The sequence below is a fragment of the Meles meles genome, chromosome 18, assembly GCF_922984935.1.
Source record: "Meles meles chromosome 18, mMelMel3.1 paternal haplotype, whole genome shotgun sequence".
NCBI classification, from domain to species: Eukaryota; Metazoa; Chordata; class Mammalia; order Carnivora; family Mustelidae; genus Meles; species Meles meles.
The window spans coordinates 2,365,937-2,386,913 of record NC_060083.1 but is presented as its reverse complement, the minus strand read 5'-3'; the positions used below and the strand labels follow the sequence as shown (position 1 = coordinate 2,386,913).

Genomic DNA, 20,977 nt, shown 5'->3' with positions numbered 1-20,977 from the left:
TCGCCCTCCAGAATGAGGCCCATGAGAAGACCACAGTGTTTATAAAAAGGCTTAAAAGCATCATTATATTTTCAAGGAACTCTGCTCTATGCTTTGAATTTATCAAAACAAATCTTATCACAATGTACACAGAATTATTTCTAATTCAGCATTCATTTGTATGGATGGAAGCTGAGTAGAGAGGGGAGAATATTTTATTAGATATGTGGGGTAGTCTTTTTTTTTTTTTAAAGATTTTATTTATTTATTTGACAGAGAGAGATCACAAGTAGGCAGAGAGGCAGGCAGAGAGAGTGAGAGGGAAGCAGGCTCCCCGCCGAGCAGAGAGCCCGATGCGGGACTCGATCCCAGGACCCTGAGATCATGACCCGAGCCGAAGGCAGCGGCCCAAACCACTGAGCCACCCAGGCGCCCCTGTGGGGTAGTCTTTTAAAAATATATATAAAATTTAGAAATTACATATTTTTTTCTAAAAAAAAAATCAAACTGTACAGAATTCTGTAGAATTAAAAAGTGAAAGTATCCCTCTTCTCTGCCCCAATTAAGTAGCAGGTACTATTAACAAGTCTGGTACATATCTTTTTTTCATTTTAAGGATTTATTCATTTATTTTAGAGAGAGAGAGCAAGAGCGTGAAAGGCAGGGGAAGAGGGAGAGGGAGAGAATCTCAATCAGACTCCATGCTGAGAAAGGAGCTAGAAGGGCATGGGTCTCGGGACCCTGACAGCACGACCTGAGCAGAAACCAAGAGTTGGAGGCCTGACCCACTTTGCCACCCAGGTGGTCCTGGTATGTATATTTTTAGAAATTATCTATGCACACAGAAAAGTGTGTGTTTGTGTTTAGAGACAAACAGCGCAAGCAGTAGGAGAGGGGCAGAGGGAGAGGGAGAGAGGAAATTCTAACCAGGTTCCACACCCAGTGAGGAGCCCCATCCGGGGCTCGATCCCACGATCCTGTGATCACGCCCTGAGCCAAAATCAAGAGTCAGTTGCTTAATCAAACGGGTGACCCAGGTGCCCCTGTGTGTGTTTTGTGTTGTTTTAAAATAGAAACAAAATAATTCGATGGACTCTTCCAATATATTAAGCACAAAAGCAACAAAAACCTCTGTCTGTAGGTTGCATTTTGCAATCACACACAATTCCCCAGTACGGGTCTCTAATGTCGATTACACTGTGGACCTGAACTTCGGCATATGCAGTGAGAGAGCTTTGCACAAATACAGCAGCAACGACTGTTAATGCTAGCACCTACTAGTTAGCTCCAAAACCTTGAACTTCTCTTTCTTCCACATCTAGCACTGTACGCTGCCCGTCTCAGGCATTTAATATGTATCCGTTAACAACAACTTAATATCCTATGACTCAAATTAGCAGAATACCTATGGTGGCTTTAAGAACCAGGTAAAGCCACCAAAAGTATCCACTTAGTTGTCTAATGATGGAGACGATGCCTTCTTTTCTTGACAACTGAACAGTCTTGCCTCTGTAAGTGATTAGGTGAGTGGTTTACTGGGGTGAGCTTCTCTGGCCACATGCTTTTCTGAAATCAAGCAAGGAGGCTTAGAACAATGGAAGAAAGAACTGACCACACACAACGCCAACCAGATGTACTCTCCAATACACGCCGGTTGCAAAGGGGTGACCTACTTTCCCGCAGAAAGGGAGGAATCAATTCTGTCTTCCTTGCTCGTTTTGGTTCCTACCACTGCCATTTATTAAATGACCTCGGAGAATTCTCTTAACCTCTCTGAGCTTCAGTTTCCTTGTGTGAAATAAAGAAAGGATGATAAAACCTAACCTGTACAGTCAGTTCAAGACTCCAACAAGATGGCCTTTGTGAACGTATGTGTCGGGCCTGGGGCAGATAGGAGACGGAGTAGTAGAGACAGAGGCAGGGGACCCAGACCGCCTCAGTTCAAATGCCAGCTCTAGCACTTACTAGCTGGATGACCTCAGGCAAATTATTCAACCTCTCACCAAACCACGGCTTCTTATCCACAACATGGCAAAAATAATTGGGTTATTTTGAGGAGTAAGTGAGATCATGTCTTTAGTATGGTTTTTGGCACTGACAATAATGGCTGAATACGTATTTGCCTTTATCGCTCTGAGTGTAAGTCTTCCATAAAACTTTCCTTTTCTCTTCCTCCCCCAAATTCTTTTCTTTGGCTCCTCCGAATAACCTAAAGTAAGATTCCAAAGCTCTGCTTTTTCTGGGTTATGAAATGTGAGGCTGAAAGAATGAATAAAGATGGAATGTTGCTAGGGACTGAATTGTATCCTCCCAAAATTCATGTGTCGAAGCCTTATCCTCCTATGTGACTGTATTTGGAGATAGGGTTTTTAGGAAGTAATTAAGCTTAAGTGAGGTCATAATTGTGGAGCCCTAATCCCCTAAGACTGGTGGCCTTGTAAGTACAGAATGAGAAATTTCTTTGTCTCCTCTCTGTGTGAGCATACAGAAGAAATCAGCCATCTGCAAGTCAAGATGCACACCCTCTCCAGAAACTTCCGGCCTCCAGAACTGAGAGATAATGAATTTCTGTTGGTTAAGCCATGCAGGCTGCGGTATTTGGTTACAGCAGCCCTTGCGAGCTAAGACACGTGGCTCCCTTGACTTCTTCAAACTGGCTTCTCGAAGTGTTTACTTTGGACAAGTTACCTCTCTATTGTAGCATTTCACAAGTAGGGGATGTTGCTGAAGCTGCATGATCTTCAGAATACATACAAAAATTAATAAATCGAGACATGGTGAGAATGATGACCTTAATAACCAAGCTAAGATCTCTGGTTTGAGGGCAGTTTTCACGCAGATCTGGCTCTGAATTAAACATCCTGCATTGCTGGGCAAAGCAGACACCACACAGGGGGTGTCTGTGTGCGCAAACGGGGTGCCAGGGCACAAGCCCATTTGTATTATTACTGATCTTAGTGGTGAGAAAAGAAATCACAAGTACCCTGACAGAGTAAAAGGGAAGTATGTCACTTTGAAAAACAAACAAGCAAGCGATTTCTTTCACAGATTCACTCAAAACCATATTATCTTTCAAGGCTTATGGAGGAGGAAGTTTAGGAACAGAGATTAAGTAACTTAATAAGGTGACAGTTAATAACTCAGATAAAGCTGGGACAGTTGGGGAAGTCTGGCTCTAGAAAGCATGACAGAACCTATTAGCACAGATGGAGAAAAAATTCCCCATGATGACCCCAGTTTTCCCCGAGCCAAGGAAAACGGAGAATAAATTAAACTTTTTCCTTTTCTTTAAATGTTTATTTATTACATCAGGAATCTCTACACCCAATGTCGGGCTTGAACTCACAACCCCAAGATCAAGAGTCGCATGCTCTTCTGACTGAGCCAACCAGGCACCCTTGAAAGTTTTTTCTTATCTCTTTGCAGGATACTGAAATGACAGGAACCCCCAAATCCAGCACAATGAAGGTCAGTTCCCAACAAAAATGCCTAACACAATGAAGAATATCTTTTTAAAAAAGATTTTAATTTATTTTTTTTATTTGAGAGAGAGAAAGAGTAAGAATGGGGGAGGGGCAGAAAGGGAGGAAAGGGAGAAAGCTGAGTGTGGAGCCCTATCCAGGGCTTGATCTCAGCACCCTGAGATCATGACGTGAGCTGAAACCAAGAGCCTGGCACTTAGCGGACTGAGCCACTCAGGCATCCCAAGAATATCCTTCCTAATTGACAACCAACACAGTTAATGGTAAAATACTAGATGTGTTCTCAATCAGTTCATCAATGCAGATCAAGTTACCTGTTCTTACCACAATTGTTGAACCTAGCTTAAGAAATTCCACCCGGGGCACCTGGGTAGCTCAGTGGGTTAAGCCTCTGTATTCTGCTCAGGTCATGATCTCAGGGTCCTGGGATCGAGCCCCGTACCCGGCTCTCTGCTCAGCGGGGAGCCTGCTGCCTCCTCTCTCTCTCTCTGCCTGCCTCTCTGCCTACTTGTGATCTGTATCTGTCAAATAAATTAAAAAAAAAAAAAATTCCACCCAAAGTTATAATAAGAAGTAGAACACAAGAGAATGAAGTGAAATGCTGTTAGGTTCTTCAAAGATGTTCTGTAAGTGGATGGATATAAAAGAAATACACATAAAAGTCAGTAAATATTCTCCATAACAGCAGTGAAGTCTTAAAAAAAAAAAGTATATCAGAAGTCTTATTCATAACAACAACAAAAAGTAAGATAAGCCACAATAACCTTAGTAAGAATGTTTTTGGTACCCAAATGAAAGAAACTAGAAGTCCTGTCCTTTGTCTCAGTAATCCATCATCTAGGAATCTACCCAAGGAAAGGGTCAGAACTTCAAAGATTTATTATCAGATTTTAAAATACTTTAATATTGGGAAAATTCGAATATTCAATAGTAGGAGAACATTAATCGGGTCATAATACATCCTTGTGATGAAATCTTTAAGACCATTCTAAGGACTATTTAATGACGTGGGGAAATGCTAAAAATGCTCTCTCATGAAAAAAGGGAGGATACAGAGTTTTTTATAGCATCTGATGCTAATTTTGCTTAATATTGGGGTTCTTCTCTGAGCAGGGAATTCTTATTTGCCTCACAATTTCCTGAACCATCCCCATGCCCACTCCTTGGGTTACATGATACCAAATGTGTAATTCTCCTCCTCCTAGTCTATGGTTTTCTCTTCTTGCCTTGCCTGATCTCCATACTCTCTTATCGCCCCATTGATCCAAGCAAGGGTGACTGCAGGCACTCCAATGGTTTTAATTCTTCCCTATGCTAAGGATGTCTAACCTGTTCTTTCCCATAAACCAATTCTCGCCTGTAAACTATGAGAGCTGATCTTTATCCACCTAGCTCTCTATGCCTGCAATTTCCATTATCCCAGATTTCTTCTGTTCTTGAACCATCTTCAATAAGACTCAGATCATCCCCTCATCTCCATCTTACCTGCTGGACTCTAAACTGACACCTTCTCTTTTTGCCAGGACACACGCATGAGACTGATTAGTCTGTGGTCCTAAGCTTTTCAATCCATTCTATCATCAGATCAACTAATTAATTATCAGTTCAACTAATTAATTAATTAAGAGAGAGAGCACAGGTGGGAGGGGGTAGAGGGGCAGAGGAAGGGAGCGTGAATCCTAAGCAGGCACCATGCTCAGTGCAGAGCCCAACGTGGGCTTGATCTCGTGGCCCTGAGGATCATGACCTGGGCTGAAATCGAGAGTCCCTCGATGGGGCGCCTGGGTGGCTCAGTTGTTAAGCATCTGCCTTCGGCTCAGGTCATGATCCCAGGGTCCTGGGATCGAGCTCCACATCAGGCTCCTTGCTCAGCAGGGAGCCTGTTTCTCCCCTGCCTGCCATTCCCCGTGCTTGCTCTCTGTCTCTCTCCTTCACTCTGTCAAATAAACAAAATCTTAAAAAAAAAGGAGTCCCTTGGTCAACCGCCTGAGCTACCCAGGCACCCCTAGAGTGATCATTCTAAAGCAAACAACTAATCATCGGTCTTCACTATTGTTTTTGTTTCTATTGTGATGTCATGAAGGTTCAAATAGTAAGAGATACATGTCTGCCAGGACTAATTTATTTGCCGCTCATCTAAACTCCATCTCCCATCCCCAACCTCTTTCACTGTGGGAGGAAGCAGCTAATTAAAGCAGGTGCTGAAATGAAAAAGGAAACCGAGGGAGAGTGACTCAGCTCATGGACAATGCATGGGGACAATCAAAGCCTAGCAATCCACCAGATTCTTCTCAACTAAGTGGTCTTTTTTCTCTTTTTTAAACATTTTTATTTATTTATTTGACAGACAGAGAGAGAGTACAAGCTGGGGGATCAGAAGAGGGAGAAGCAGGCTCCCTGCTGAGCAGGGATCCCTATGCGGAGCTTGATTCCAGAACCCTAGGATCATGACCTGAGCTGAAGGCAGGTGCTTAACTGACTGAGGCACCCAGGTGCCCCAGAATTTTTTTAATTGAAGAGGCAGGTCAATAACAATACATTAACATATATTTATACATGCCAGAAAATAATCAGAGAAAAGGCACGTGGTATGGTACTCGGAATTTTTTCTATCATAAAAATTTACGAGCAAACAAAAAAATTAAAAGGTTAGTACAATCTACTCTCGTGTATCTTTCACCAGGGTTCAAACTGTTAATATTTTGGGGCGCCTGGGTGGCTCAGTGGGTTAAAGCCTCTGCCTTCGGCTCGGGTCATGATCCCGGGGTCCTGGGATCCTCGGCGGGGAGCCTGATTCCTCCTCTCTCTCTGCCTGCCTCTCTGCCTACTTGTGATCTGTCAAATAAATAAAATCTTTAAAAACAACAACAACAACAAACTGTTAATATTTTACTATTTTGGCTTAATCTATATAGGTATGCATTTTTTTTTCTGAATCATTCTAAAGTAAATTGCAAACATTATGGTCGGTCATATTATATTTAGCCTTGGTTTTTAATATCTGCTTTTTAAGTTTTTTTAATTCATGTTTTATAAAATCCTTAAACAAGATTTAAAAGGAGAATAATTATGTTCATGTTGTTAGAAAGCAAGACTTATATTGTGAGAGAGAAGAGATTCGATGTAAAAATCAAAGGGATTAAACAAAACCCCTGAAATACTAACTCTACATTGTAAACATTAGTGTTCCTGATTTCTTTTTCCTTAAAAAAATACATATTTACCAGCTCTGTCCATCATAACACTGTAGCAGTAAACACTCCTAGTAACTCTGGTTATGGTCTCTAAACACCACACCCTCCCAAGAGAAACCAAAGCTCCTTGGAGGGAGGGCTGATGCCAGGACTGGGGCAGGAACGCATACAAGAAGGTGCTGGGAAATCTCATCGTCCCTGACAGCAAGCAAATCTTACAAAACTAAAGAGACTATGACAAAGGACACAGGAGCTAACATTAAGAGGATCAAGAGCCAAAGATGAGACAACTGGAGAAACAAAGACGACCAAAACAGCAAACCTGAATACAAAAAAACACATAGGTACCCGACGAAATAAAAAAGTGCCCTCCTCCATCCAAGCCACAAAACAATGGATTACCACTGGAGGTACACAGGGCGTCGACTCCTTATTCTGAAAATGGCAATTAAAGAATTAAGCATTTAGGGGAGCCAAGGTGGCTCGGTCGGTTAAGCATCTATCTTTGGCTCAGGTCATGATACTGGGAGCTGGGATCGAGCTCTCAGTAGGGCTCCCTGCTCAGCAGCCGGGAGTCTGCTTCTCCCTCTGCCACTCTCCCTGCTCCTGCTCCCTCTCCCTCTCTCTCTCAAATAAATAAATAAAATTAAAAAGAAAAAGAATTAAGCTTTACCCTGTCTTTTCAGATCAAATTATATACTAGGGTAACTACATCGCCCCAGCTGATAAAGTTTTGCTTTGCTGAAGAATTACAGCTAATACATTTAGAATGCAGAAGACGTTCAGACACTCAGCATTTGGCTATTTCTAGTTAACCAATGATTTAGGCAATCATGAAAGCATTACATGAAAGGTGGGTGTGGGTCTTTGAAATGAAAGGAGCAGCCGTTGCTATGTGAATTCACTGATCAGTGGTAGAATCATTTTAAGCGAGACGATCGGATAGCACGTGGTCTCCTGAAGTGATTCAATGTGATGTACACAGTAGTTTATAGAAGTATTCTCGCTCCTGAAAGTTATAGCTAAGTTCTAGTTTGCAAGAAATATGAATGATAGAAGAACAACTTAACACCATGAGAAGACGGGCAGACAAATCCAGAGGCATGTCATTGTATATGACAACTAAGTTTTTTCAACAAAGACAAGGTGGGGGAGGGAGGAAGGGACAATGAATTGCAGAATATTAACCAACTATATCCTGTGTGGACTCGCTTAGGCCCTGACTTGAACAAACCCAAATGAAAACACTTTGAGCTACTCGGAGAAGTGTCAGTATGGACTGGGTGCTGGGAGGACATCAACATTAATTATTAATTATTAACTTTGTTGGACGAGATGATAATGGCATTGTGACCATAGGAAAGAATGTCTATCTTCTTGAAAGATGTATATTTAACTACGCACGGGTGAAAAACCCGATGGCTAGATTTTCTTTAGAAAGGCTTCGCACACACAACAGATGTGAAATGGGGGTAGACGAAGCAAGTATAAAAAAGGCTTGATAATTACTGGGCTTCAGTAATAGGCATACGGGGGTTCATGACATGGCTCTTTATCCTTCTGTGTATTTTTGAAATTTTTGTAACAATATTTTTTAAAGATTAAAAGAGAAGTAGCTATTTTTAGAGACAGAATCTGAACAGAAGTTTAAAACATTTATTTGCATTACACTGTCATTTAAAATGAAACTATTTTAAGTAGACTTCTCAAATAAGATGTTCTTACCCACCCACATTAGTGTTTTTGTGTCTTTTGAGCGTACCGCTGCCTATTTATGGCCAATGAATTTCTACATTTTTGAAGGATAGATTACCTGTTGTCAATAATCTTTATACTGGAACGTGGAATCCCCAAAACATCACAGCTCTGCAAAAGTTCTTTCTTACGGATCTCCCCTTGATTGTAGTAATTTCCTGAAGATAACAAATATACAGTGGCAGATTTCTCTGTTAGTGGAAATCTATCAGTTTATTCATTCTTATCTCATCTTGTTCCCGAGGGGACATAAGCCACCTGAAAAATTTGTGGTTATGATAAAAAAAAAAAAGGAAATACTATTCACTCCTGTGAGATGACTGACAGCAGCTCAGTCTTTAGAATCATCACCATTTAATCCTTCCCCGTCTCTGGATCTACCTGTCTGTCTGTCTGTCTGTCTGCCTGCATTTCAGCTGCATGCTACAGGCAGTACCGCACATCGTCAAGACCACGGACTTTGGAGTTCAGCAGATTTAAAACTGCCTCTTCCCGAACTGCCCGGAGTAAGTCAGGTACCTGGGCATGCTATTAATTTGGGAACCTTTAAATTGATAGTCCTTAAATGTCTGCTGAACATTTACTTAAAGAAGAGGCTCTTAGTGCTGAGTATTACAGGAAAAATGTGTCCCTGGGAGATCCTGACCACATCAGCGCCCCAAATCGCTTCTATGTCCTTTCTTTTCCCAACACATATATTCTGTTTCCTACGAATCGTTCTGCAAAGTACGGCTTCTCTGTATCCTTACAATAATATACAGTGAAGGTTTAGTACCACTTAAACTGCACTTACGAGCAACTGTCTAGCTAATGCACCCCTTAATTCAACTCTCCAGCAGATAATCGCGTGTGCTATTATATAGCGTAATGCGTGCTGGTCGCTCAACCTTCCTGAGCCACAGGCTCTTCACCTGTGAAGTGGAGATGACCATCTTCTACGGCTTTCCTGAGAATTCCATGAGACAACACACAGTCACCCAGTTCAGTATGCGGTGTTTTCTCTTTCCTCAACTCCTTTAGCTTTACACTACCCTCCCCCATTTCATTTCTTCCTAAATGACGATCCGTTTTCATCATCCTGACCAAATGACATCCCCTCTGGGAAGTCTCCCATTTTTCCCTGGCAAGGAATCATTTCCAGTATTCTGCTCAGACATATGAACTTTTTTCCATGATCAGATTATTAATTCCTAAATGTCGTTGACCTTAAAAGTCACAGTCTCATTCAACTTTGTGTCATCCTGGTGTCCAGCACACTTCAGGCACCCAGGAAGCACTGAACCAAGAGGGACTTCCTTTACTGGCCAGATAACCTGGAGGAAAACAGCCCCACCCAGACCTTTCAACTTTGGCCGGAGTTACTTTAGTGCTACTTGTGAATTGTTTGCACTCAGAAAGGAGACAGTCATTACACGGTATCCAACATAGGGACTCACCCTAAGACTCCAGATGATAACTTAGTTTTGCATTGTCCCCCATCACTGTATTTTAGTTACTTTAAAAAAAAAAATAAATTAGGAGTGTGGGTAATGTTTAATCTGTACCTTTTTGAGTGAGTTGGGGATTTTAAAATTAATTAAAAAAATAGAAGTAATTAAAAATTTCTAAGAGGGGTGCCTGGGTGGCTTGGTCGGTTGAGCATCCAATTCTTGATTTCGGCTCAGGCCAGGATCTCAGGCTCTTGAGAAGGAGCCCGGAGCCATGGGCTCGATGCTGGGCATGGTGCCTGGTTAAGATTCTCTCTCCTCCTCTCACTGTACCCCCTACCCCCATGCTCTCTCTTATAAATAAATTAATCTTTCTAAAAACATTACAAGAGAGAACTATTTATTTATTTATTTTAAGGATTTTATTTATTTATTTGACAGAGACACAGAGACATCAAGAGAGGGAATACAAGAAGGGGGCGTGGGAGAGGGAGAAGCAGACTTCCTGCTGAGCAGGGAGCCCAATTCCAGGCTTGATCCCAGGACCCTGGGATCATGACCCTAGTCGAAGTCAGAAGCTTAACGACTGAGCCACCCAGGTGCCCCAACAGAGAGCAATTTAAATGCCAAGTTCAAGTCAGAGGAAACACTTGCAAGACAAAGCTACTGTGTGTTTAATATGTACCAAGGGAATGCTATATATTTTTCATTTGAAAAAATTTTAATTTCCCGTTTCAAGCTCCTGAAAAATAAGGAGAAATTTACAGAAGTCACTGCACCTATAATACTCGGTAAATAATATCCAGTTTCTCTCCTAGATCTTGAAACAAATATAATTTGACTCCCACAGCTGTAATGTAAAACACAAATACCATTAAAAGCAAACAATGAGGCCATTACTTGTACCTATTTACAGTTAATATCCTTAATAGCACAAACTGAGTAGGAAAGTGCTCAGACCCATATACTCAATACATGAAAAATGGGCTAAACTCATTGGCAACAAAAGATTTGAGGGGAAAAAGTGTTATGCCAAGAAGCAATAAAAAAAAAAACTAGTCAGTGCTAGAGAGGGTGCTATATTTAGGCAGATACTCTCACTACCTGTCAGTGAGGCTATACATTGGTATGTTTTAGAGAATCTGATTTGCATGCAAAGCCTTAAAAACAGCCAAATTTAGAAATCAGCCCTAATGAAATAATAAGAAACACATAAAGATGTTCACTGTTTTCTGTTAATAGTGATAAACTGGGAAAAAAAATCCCTCTAAATATACATATAGTAAAGGGATGACTATATTAAGGTTTACCTCTATGAAACTATTTATTTATTTATTTTTAAAAAGATTTTATTTATTTATTTGACAGAGAGAGATCACAAGTAGATAGAGAGGCAGGCAGAGAGAGAGAGAGAGAGAGAGGGAAGCAGGCTCCCTGCTGAGCAGAGAGCCTGATGCGGGACTCGATCCCAGGACCCTGAGATCATGACCTGAGCAGAAGGCAGCAGCTTAACCCACTGAGCCACCCAGGCGCACCTCTATGAAAACTATTTAAAAGGCTATTATCCTGAAACCAATGTTACACTATATGTTCATTAGCTAGAATTTAAATAAAAACTTGAAACAAACAAAGGCTATTATTATCTAGTTCTTATTAACATGGGTAAATGCTTCTATTATGTTTCACAAGGATGTGATCCTAATCTAGTTTGTTTTCACTGTTTTATTCCTAGGGTATAGAATAAGGACTAGTATATAATTTCTTTTAAGTACAAAGTGTTTTGTTTTTTTTTAAATTAAAACTATGCTTTTTAGAGCAGTTCTAGAAAAATTGAGGGGAAGGTATGGAGATTTCACTTTAACCCCTGTCCCTACAGATGCATAGCCTTTCTCATTATCAACATCCCCCACGACAGTGCTATATGTTACAATGGGTGAACCTACATTGATATATCATAATCACCCAAAGTCCATAGTTTACGTTAGGGTTCCCTCTTGGTGGTGTACAGGATGACGGTTTGGACAAAAAGGTACAAAGACATGTATCCCTTATAATATCATACAGTATTTTCACTGATGAAGAAGAATCCTCTGTGCTTCTCCAATTCACCCTCCTTTTGCCCCAACCCCAGGCAACCACTGATCTTTTCACTGTCTTTCTCGTTTTGCCTTCTCCAGAATGTCATATGGTTGGAATCATACAGTGCGTAGCCTTTTCAGAGTGGCTTCCTTCACTTAGCGATAGGCCGTTAAGGTTCCTCCATGTTTTTTCAGGGACTCACAGCTCATTTCTTTTTAGCATTGAATAATATCCTATCCCCTGGATGTCCCAACTTACTCATCTATTTCCTCACCGAAGGGTGTTTGGGTTGCACTCAAGTTTTGGCAATTATGAGTCAAGTTGCAATAAACATCTGTGGGCAGGTTTTTGCGTGGACATATTTTCAACTCCTTTGGATAAACACCAGGGAGGGTAACTGCTGGAAGGTTTGGTAAAAGCATGTTTCGTTTTCATAAGAAACTGCCAAACTAAGTCTCCCAAAGTGGGTGAAGCATTTTGCATTCCCACTACCAACGAGTAAGAGTTCTTGTTTCTTCACACTCTATGCATTTGCTGTTGCCAATGCTGTGGCTTTGACCTTCTAATAGTGTGCCGTGCACAGATTGTTTTTTTCTTTAAAAAATGGCTTTTTCTTTTTTATTTAAATTCAATGAATTCACATATGCTCATACATTTTTAACAAACATTTGGTAGGGGCAATTGGGTGGCTCAATCCCTAAGAGTCTGCCTTCCGCTGGGGTCATGATCTTGGGTTCCTAGGACAGAGTCCCTAGTAGGGCTCCCCCGTTCAGTGGGGAGTCTGCTTCTCTCTCGCCCTCTGTTCATCCCCACAGCTTGTGCGCTCTCTCTCAAATAAATAAAATCTCTCAAAAAATAGTAAAAAAATAAATATTTGGTAAATAAGTGAAAACTAATGTTCTGTGAAAAATATAAAATTATATAAAATAGAATATCTGCAAAAAAAAAACAGTGTAGAAACAGAACTGTAATGACACACAACTAAGTGGGAAAAGAGGTCATGGGCATTTGTTAAAAATAATTTTATTGGGGTTTAATTTTACATACCCACTGCCTACGTGCAGTTCAATGACATTTACACAGTTGGGCAAATATCTCCAGCATCATGGTCAGTTTTTGTTTTCCCAGTCCGTCTTTTCTGTATGATAAAGCAGGACTTACTCCTGGAAACGCCTCATCCCTCGAAGTTGGTGGAAATGAACTCTAAAATTACTATAAAATTATTGTCTAGCCTAATGAGCTGAATCTCTCCCTTCAATCTGACCCACGCAACGCTCTAGCACAAAGTGGATTTTAAAAGCCGCAGGAAGGTCCTGGGCCACCTTCCGGAGTAAAACGGCAAGGGTCGAGCTACAGCCTGGATTGTGGGGTGTCCCACAGGAAGATCACTATTGCTGGTCCTCTAGCCTACAAAGAGGTTCCACAGAAAACGAGGAGAGTCGCAGTTCCCAGCGGAAACGTAGGTACTGGATGCAGGAGATGTGAGCCGTTGTCTTGCGCTCCGCAGTCCTGCCGGCACGTAAGGACCTCAACTGGGGACGTCCCCCACCCCACCTGGGAAGTGGGCCGCTGCAGTCCACAGGCTGGGGCCACCCCCTCCAACGAAGGGACCTTCGTTGTCCTCACTTAGCTCCCCTTCGGGGAGAAGCCCACTGAGACAGGCTGCCACCTGAACACGCATCACAGCCCCCGCTCCCAGCGACCCGCCCACAGCGTCCTACCTGCGGAGAAGCAGAGCAAAGACAGCCGGTGCCTCAGGCGGGCCAAGCCTAGCAAAGTGGGAGCAAAGAACATGGCTTCGTCGTCGGGGTGCGCGATCACCAGGAGGGTCCTGCTTCCATGTCCCGGGACGCCAGCCGGCTCCTGACTTTTCGTTCTTTCCCAGGAGTCCCAAACCCAGAGGACGCCCCACGCTACGACCGCAGCGGCCAAACACAGAAAGCCCACGGCTTCCATCCTCTCTGGGTGGCACTGCGCCTGCGCGGGAGGAAGGCTGCGGCACACCCAGCCTCCGGCGGGAAAACTGCACCCGCGGAATCTGCGTTCCGAGTTGGACTCCGCGTTGCCCGCGGGCGGCTTTCCGCGTTGGGCTCCTGCTGTGGCTTTTGCAAGGTCGCCTCCCAACCGTCCTTTATCGAGTTCTCTCTACTCTGGGGAGCGTCTACGACGTTTTTGCCTTCTCGGTCTCGGAGACGAGCCCCGCGCCGTCCAGCTCTCCGGCCCTGTCCTTACAGCGCCCTGGGTTTAGAAAGAATGGTTTGAAAACACCGCCCTCCCTCTCTGGAATTCGCTCCTCTCTTCAATTCACCGTTCTGCGACTCATTTATTAAAACCCTAGACTTCCCCTAACTGCTTGGTCGGCCCCTTCTCCGCATGAACCGACTCAGTTTTAGCTTCTTCATCTGGGCATGGGGAGCGCTGGCGCCTCGGAGGGAAGCGCACGCGGTGACGAGGAACCGTCCCGTGGTTTCCCTCCAAGAGTAAGAGCGAGAGCGCGCCCCGCGGTCGCCCAGAGCCAGGGCTCCTCCGACGGGCGACTTCAGATTACGGGCCGACATCACGGACAAATCAGCACCGCCGGACGTGCGGCGCCGTCCCGCTGCGAACCACAGCCGCAGCCCCTTGGGTAGGTCGCCGTGCAGCCCTCCGGCTCCCGGCCCTGGGCCCCGACGTTCCTCCCCGCAGCCCGGGCCGAGGAGGCGGCGGCCGCCGCGCCGCGGAGGGCTCGCAGGGCCCGAGGCATGGCCTCGGATCCTTCCGTTTCCCACGGCCCGGGGAAGGCCCCGAGCGCGCGGCAGCCGGCCGGCTCGTGGCGGGCGCCCCGGCCCGAGGGCGCGATGGCAGCGCGGCCCCGGCCCCGTCTTCGCCTTCGCTCGAGGGGACCGCCGCCGCCAGGCCGAGGGCAGAGCCCAGGGGACCGGGCGCGGGGCACCCCAGGAAGCTCGGCCGAGGTAGGAGCCGCGCTCGGCCAGCGGAGGGAGTCGGTCTCCCAGCCCTCCGGAAGGAGGAGGAGCCGGCGCCGGAGCCGCCTGAGCGGCGGCCGCCGGAGCCCGGGGGGAGGGAGAGGGGTTGAGGCAAGATGGCGGCCGAGGTGGCGAAGCAGCAGCGGCGGCGGCGGCGGCGGCGGCTGGAGTGAGCTCCCAGCTCGCCGCGCCGAGCGAGGTCCCGGGGCAGGGACGCGCGCCGGGGCCGCGTCCTGCTCCTCAGGCCCGGGGGCGCGCCGGCTACCACGCTCCGCCAGCTCCTGGTGAGTAGGCCCCGGCGCCCGCAGCCCCGGCCTCCGGGCCCCCAGCTCGCTCCGGGGCTTCCGAGGGCTCCCAGGGCGCCCGCCGCGGGAGCGGCTTCTCGGTCCAGCGAGGGGCGTCGCGGGCCCGGTGGGTCGGCTCCCGCCGCGGACGCCCGGGCTCTTCCCCTCGACTGCCCGGGGCGAGTCGGGCGCGGCGGGGAGCTGGGGCTGGGCGAGTGGAAGAAGCTTACGGAGTTTGGAGGAAGAATGGGCTGCGGCCGGCCGGGTGTCCTGCGGGGAGGGGGCGTGCGGAGTCCCGCGGGCCGGGCCGAGCGAGCCGGGGAGGGCCGGGGGAGCCCAGGTGCGGCCGGCACAGGTGGCGGGCCTGGGCTCGCTCCGAGGCGGAGTCGGTGGCCGTCTCGGGAGCGTGGAAGGGCTTCGGGAGGGTGACAGCGGTGGACGAGTGCGTGGAGAGCAAAGTAGTTCACCTTCTAAGCAAACCCGGTCGGGGTGTAATGGCGAAGGGTGGGTGGTGGTGGAGACGGCAAAGGTCGCAACCCGCTGCCTTGTTATTGCTGTTTTCCGGGCGAAGTCGGTGCATTCTCGTTTAGAGAGGAAGAGGGATTTGGGAAAGTGTAATCGGGAACCCGGCCTTCTGGGAGGGCAGACCGGATTCTCCGATTGGACTGGATTCGGTGTAGTCGTTGGGAGAGGCGGACGTGCGAAGTGTTTGTGAAAAGTGTTGGCTGGGGAAGCGTCGGTTTTCTGTTACTGATGTTGCCTGCGACGGCACCTCTGGAGCAGAGTTAACCTTGCAGAGCGCTGGTGCAGGTAGTTCTCGTCGTTGGGATTCGTGCGCTCACCTGTATCAGATTTGTTTCCCGAGTCGTGTCCTAATCAATTCTGAAATTTGCGTGCCTTGTGTGCATTTTGGTGAGGCAGTGAAGACAGGCGGAACTCTGGGCCGAGAGCAACAGGCCTGGGATTTAAAAATGCCTACAAATACTCATTCTCTTTCGTTCAACATGTCTTGATCCATAGCTCCTGCCAGTAGATCCCATGGGATTGTCCTCTTCCATAACTGAAGGTCCGTTGGCATTATTTAACTTTTAATAGTTAAAAAAAAAAATGTCTTAACATACCCTTTCATAAAGACACTTATTGGATGAACCAAGTGGCCCGGGCTCAGGAGCAGATAGAACAATTTTATTATCTTATTTAGAAATGGGTAAAAATTACCGAAGAAATAAACACAAGTTGTTGGAGGAAGAAACAGTGTTTGTGTTCGCTTATTCTGTTAGGTCCGGTGGAAGCTTATTTATTTATTTTAACATTTATAGTACACAGTGGCCTTGCCTTGCTTTAAGCACACCTGTCAGTGGAAATCAAGGTTAACACGCGTATATATAAATAATATGCACATGCTTACGTACATACATAAGGATGGGATTACTTGCAATACCAAAATACTCTTTCCTTTTGCAAAAGCCTGGCCATATGTTGAACTACTCCCCCAGTGAAAATATAATACAAAGAGTCCCGATTCTTCCTTTTACTATTTGACATTTTGGAACGTGATCAACCTTCCTTTGCTTGCATTTCTCGGTCCATGATAGTAGGAAAGCATCCACTCTCCTAGGGTTGGCTGCTGTGATCTTAAGAGAGTTAATAGTTATGAAATTGCTTTAAACAGAAATTGTTATGTTTCTGTGAGTTAGTAACAACTTCCTTTGCACTCCTCTGAAATGCTTATCTGCACATCTCCCGTGGCGTTCACACTTTCTACCTTGTATTTAGGTATTTCCGAACCTGTTTTATCTCCTCTTGAGATCAGGATAGGCCCTTCTCTGATTTTATCTTTGTTTGAGGCACTACGTAGGATTTTATTTTCTTTGTAGGATTTTATTTTCTTTGTAGGATATAGATGCTGCAAATGTTTGTTGAATGAATAAACAAACATTGTATTCTAATTAGAAAAATGTGTTCACATTACACCTTAACCTAAATAGGCCTGTTACCTACTATGAAATATCTGTATAGCTATGATTCCCTCCATGGCCTCTCAGGAAGATCTATTTTAAACTGAATGTCTTGTTGGATTTAATCAGACAGTAAAACTTAAGTATTCCGTGTGCTCACATAATTTTTTTTTAAAGAAATTGCTTGCAAATAACTTAGCTTCTTTGAATTTAACTGAGTAAATTTGGTTCCAAAGCTAGGTAGTCATGTTTTTGTTAAGCTTTTTTTTTTTTTTTTTTAATTTGGGAAGTGGAGAGATTTTCTTGCCATTACTGCGGTAAAGGCTTTTGAATAGGGCAGGCATTGATGTAGGTAAATTTCAGGCTATTGGTTACTCAGGTTTTGTTTTTGTTTTTTTGAGTGTGTTTTGTTACTCAGTTTTAATTGTATTTCGTGATGTCTTAATTGCAAGTTTAAATTCTTACTGATGCCTGGGAACTGTGGAAGTCTGGCGTATTTAGTTACTTCTGTTTCTTCTTTCAGGTGTTGCATTTTACTAGAATACCTTCCCAAGAAGGAGTAAAGCTTGACCAGATTTATTTTCTATGGACGCATTTGTGGATTAGAGATTCATATGTAGTCCATTCACTTGTTCAACTGGTGTGACGTGCCTTTTATGTTCAGGGTACATTACTAAATGCTGTAAAGGTATAAAGTTGAGCAGATCAGTTATGTGCACAAATAAATTAGTCAGGATTGCCTGATAGTTTGCCTTTTTCAGGTTTGAGGATGCAAGAAGTACATTTAGATTGATGGTTAAGAAAACATTTTTTTTTTTTTTTTCCTGTCGGGACTTAAGAGTATTGAAAAGCTTCTGTCCTGTAGCAGTAAGCGTATGTAGGGCATCTGTTTTTTATTTGGTATTCTTGTGATGGTGGTTTCTCTTGAACCTTTTTTCTCTTCTTCTTCCATTTTTTCTACCCAGAAGCTTGTGTGGTCAGAATATTAGTTGGATAGTCTTCAGATCCAGCATAATTCTTTTTTTCTGTTTTCGTTTGTTTGTTCTCTTTGCATTTGAGAGTGAGACCATACAAAGCCATGTTAATGTTCTTGTGGAGTTCTTCAGTGGGACTCCTGTGTGTGCTGTTACTTTCACTTAAAAGTGATCGCAGAGTCCCCCCAAACCCCACCTACATTGGTTAAAATGAAATGCTAATAATTTATAGAATTGTACGATTTAGATGACAATAATACATAGTAAGACTAGATAATAATAGACTAGATAATCTAGTCTTATCTTACTCGTGGATCAACTGAAGATCACGGAAATGAGTGATTTGCCTGAATCGTTGCTATTGGCCAGTGGTAAGATCCAGTCTTTTGACTTCCAGTGTAGGACTCATCCCATTCCACCATCTCATGCATGGGATGATTCAGTGTTATGATTGATAATTAGAACAAAAATCGGAGTGGATGGGGAATGGGAGACAACTCACTCAGCTTAGGTATTGAGTTTAACTTCAAATTTCCTCAATGAAAACATAGTTTGAAAAAAATTAGTATTGATCTATATCAGTAATATGATCACTGGGAATTATTTGGTTTGCTTAATTTTTAATCTATGATGAATATCTTCCTAAACAAAAATGTCTGAGGTTATCTGGACCTAGTGATATTTCATGGAATTTAAGTTTTACAATAATAGAAATTGTATTAGATCGATGGTTAGGAACTTCTGAGACCCAAACAGGTTAAATTACTTTATAAATTAACTATTGCTTCCTTTACTTTCTTTCTTTTTTAAGATTTTATTTATTTATTTGGGATAGAGAGAAGAGAGCACAAGCAGGAGGGCGGAGGGGCAGAGGGAGAAGGAGAAGCAGACTCCCCACCCAGCAGGGAGCCTGATGCAGGGGCTGGAACCCAGCACCCAGAGATCATGACCTGAGCTGAAGGTAGACGCTTAACCAATTGAGCCACCTAGACACCCCCTTGCTTCACTTACTTTCAGACTTCTGGACTTTTTTTTTTTTTTTTTAAATATTTTATTTATTTATTTGAGAGAGACAGTGAGAGAGAGCATGAGCGACGAGAAGGTCAGAGAGAGAAGCAGACTCCCTGTGGAGCTGGGAGCCCGATGCGGGACTCGATCCCGGGACTCTGGGATCATGACCTGAGCCGAAGGCAGTCGTCCAACCAACTGAGCCACCCAGGCGTCCCTGGACTTTTTTTTTTTTTTTTTTTTATTAATAAGAGGGACTTCGGGGCGCCTGGGTGGCTCAGTGGGTTAAAGCCTCTGCCTTCGGCTCAGGTCATGATCTCAGGGTCCTGGGATCGAGCCCCGCATCGGGCTCTCTGCTCTGCGGGGAGCCTGCTTCCTCCTCTCTCTCTACCTGCCTCTCTGCCTAGTTGTGATTTCTCTCCCACTGAGCCACCCAGGCGCCCCATAAGTGTATTCTTAATGCTGTGTTGAAAAGAGCATGTGCAGTGTTAGTTTTCTATAGGTACTTACGCTGCAAAATGTAAAGAAAGAAGCATATTGTTCTTTTTCAACTGATATCCTCACACGAGTACTGAAGCATGTCATATATATTCCATTTGGGCTGTTAGATAATATGCCTGTTTAGCCTAATGTGCTTCACTTCTGAAATCTACCACATCTAAATTCTGCCTTTTTTTTTTTTAATTCTGCCTATTTTTTGAGGGTTTAATCACATATTACTTTAGCCAGGAAGTCTCCCTCCTACTCCCTCTTCTCCAAAGATGTGTATTTCTCGTTTTGGAAGTTCTTAGTGCTTTACTTATGCCTCCATTATAATATCGTAGTTATTTAGGTACATGTCCATTTAGTCCCCGCTAGACCATAAGCCCATTGTGGGCGTGTCTGTATCTCATGTCTAGCCCAGCTTCCAGAATAACATTGTACCCAGGAAGTGTATAATAGAAATTTGTTAAATACATAAAAAACCTAAGTGCTAGATTGTTGAAGAAGCCGACTGATACACATGTGGGACCTTGGTGAATAGTTTATGTCAATTTAAAGTTTTAAAAAAAATTTACAGCAGGCAGAGTGAGAGGGAGAAGCAGGCTCCCTGATTCCAGACTTGATCCTGGAATCATGACCTGAGCCCAAGGCAGCCACTTAACCAACTGAGCCACCCAGGCTTCCCAGTTTATGTAAACTTATAAACAGATAGAAATTTACCAGCATCAGCGAGAGAAAAACAAGTATAATCTGTGAATTATCAAATCATTTAAAAAATATTTTTGTCAGTTTACTGGGGTTTTGGGGAGAAAGAGAAAGGATGGGATTGGTTCATCTGACTGTATTTGCAGATAATGTTAGAACAAGCATATGTTTATGTGTATATATATATATATACACACAGGGAATTTTGGAGTAGTTTCAGAGGTTGGAAAAAACTGAATTAGTGAAGTAGCGTTATTGAAGAATACCTTTGAAGGGTTCCCTTTGAAAGAATAGTGCTGATTAGTTTTATATCAAAAATTAAATCTTTAGGGGCACCTGGGTGGCTCAGTGGGTTAAGCCTCTGCTTTCGGCTCAGGTCATGGTTCCAGGGTCCTGGGATCGAGCCCCGCATTGGGTGCTCTGCTCAGCAGAGAGCCTGCTTCCCATCCTCTCTCTCTGCCTGCCTCTCTGCCTACTTGTGATCTCTGTCTGTCAAGTAAATAAATAAAATCTTTAAAAAAAATTTAAATCTTTAAGTAGACTAGTCAGAGGAAAACTCAAGATGACCAAGTTTTTTTTTTTTTTTTTTTTTTAAGATTTATTTATTTATTTGACAGACAGAGATTACAAGTAGGCAGAGAGGCAGGCAGAGAGAGAGAAGGAAGCAGGCTCTCCGTGGAGCAGAG

The 20,977-nt window shown here is 44.0% G+C and overlaps 2 protein-coding genes across 3 annotated transcripts in view; one reads left to right on the top strand and one right to left on the bottom strand.

Annotated features, from left to right (window-relative positions):
* PIGL (phosphatidylinositol glycan anchor biosynthesis class L) overlaps positions 1–15,615 on the bottom strand; it is a 63,753-nt gene extending 48,138 nt beyond the window's left edge. The window contains exons 1-3 of one of the 2 annotated variants that reach the window (XM_045984667.1): positions 15,394–15,615; positions 13,638–14,154; positions 8,469–8,568 (exon numbers count right to left, since the gene is read on the bottom strand). In XM_045984667.1, the coding sequence (XP_045840623.1) occupies positions 8,469–8,568; positions 13,638–13,872 (335 nt within the window). In that variant the 5' untranslated portion in view covers positions 13,873–14,154; positions 15,394–15,615. Of the gene's footprint in view, positions 1–8,468; positions 8,569–13,637; positions 14,533–15,393 lie in introns of those variants that run through there. The other variant, XM_045984668.1, reaches the window with a different exon arrangement.
* Positions 15,032–20,977, top strand: part of NCOR1 (nuclear receptor corepressor 1) — a 148,589-nt gene continuing 142,643 nt past the window's right edge. The window contains 1 exon segment of the mRNA XM_045984665.1: positions 15,032–15,163. The gene's annotated coding sequence lies outside the window, so the exon portion shown is untranslated.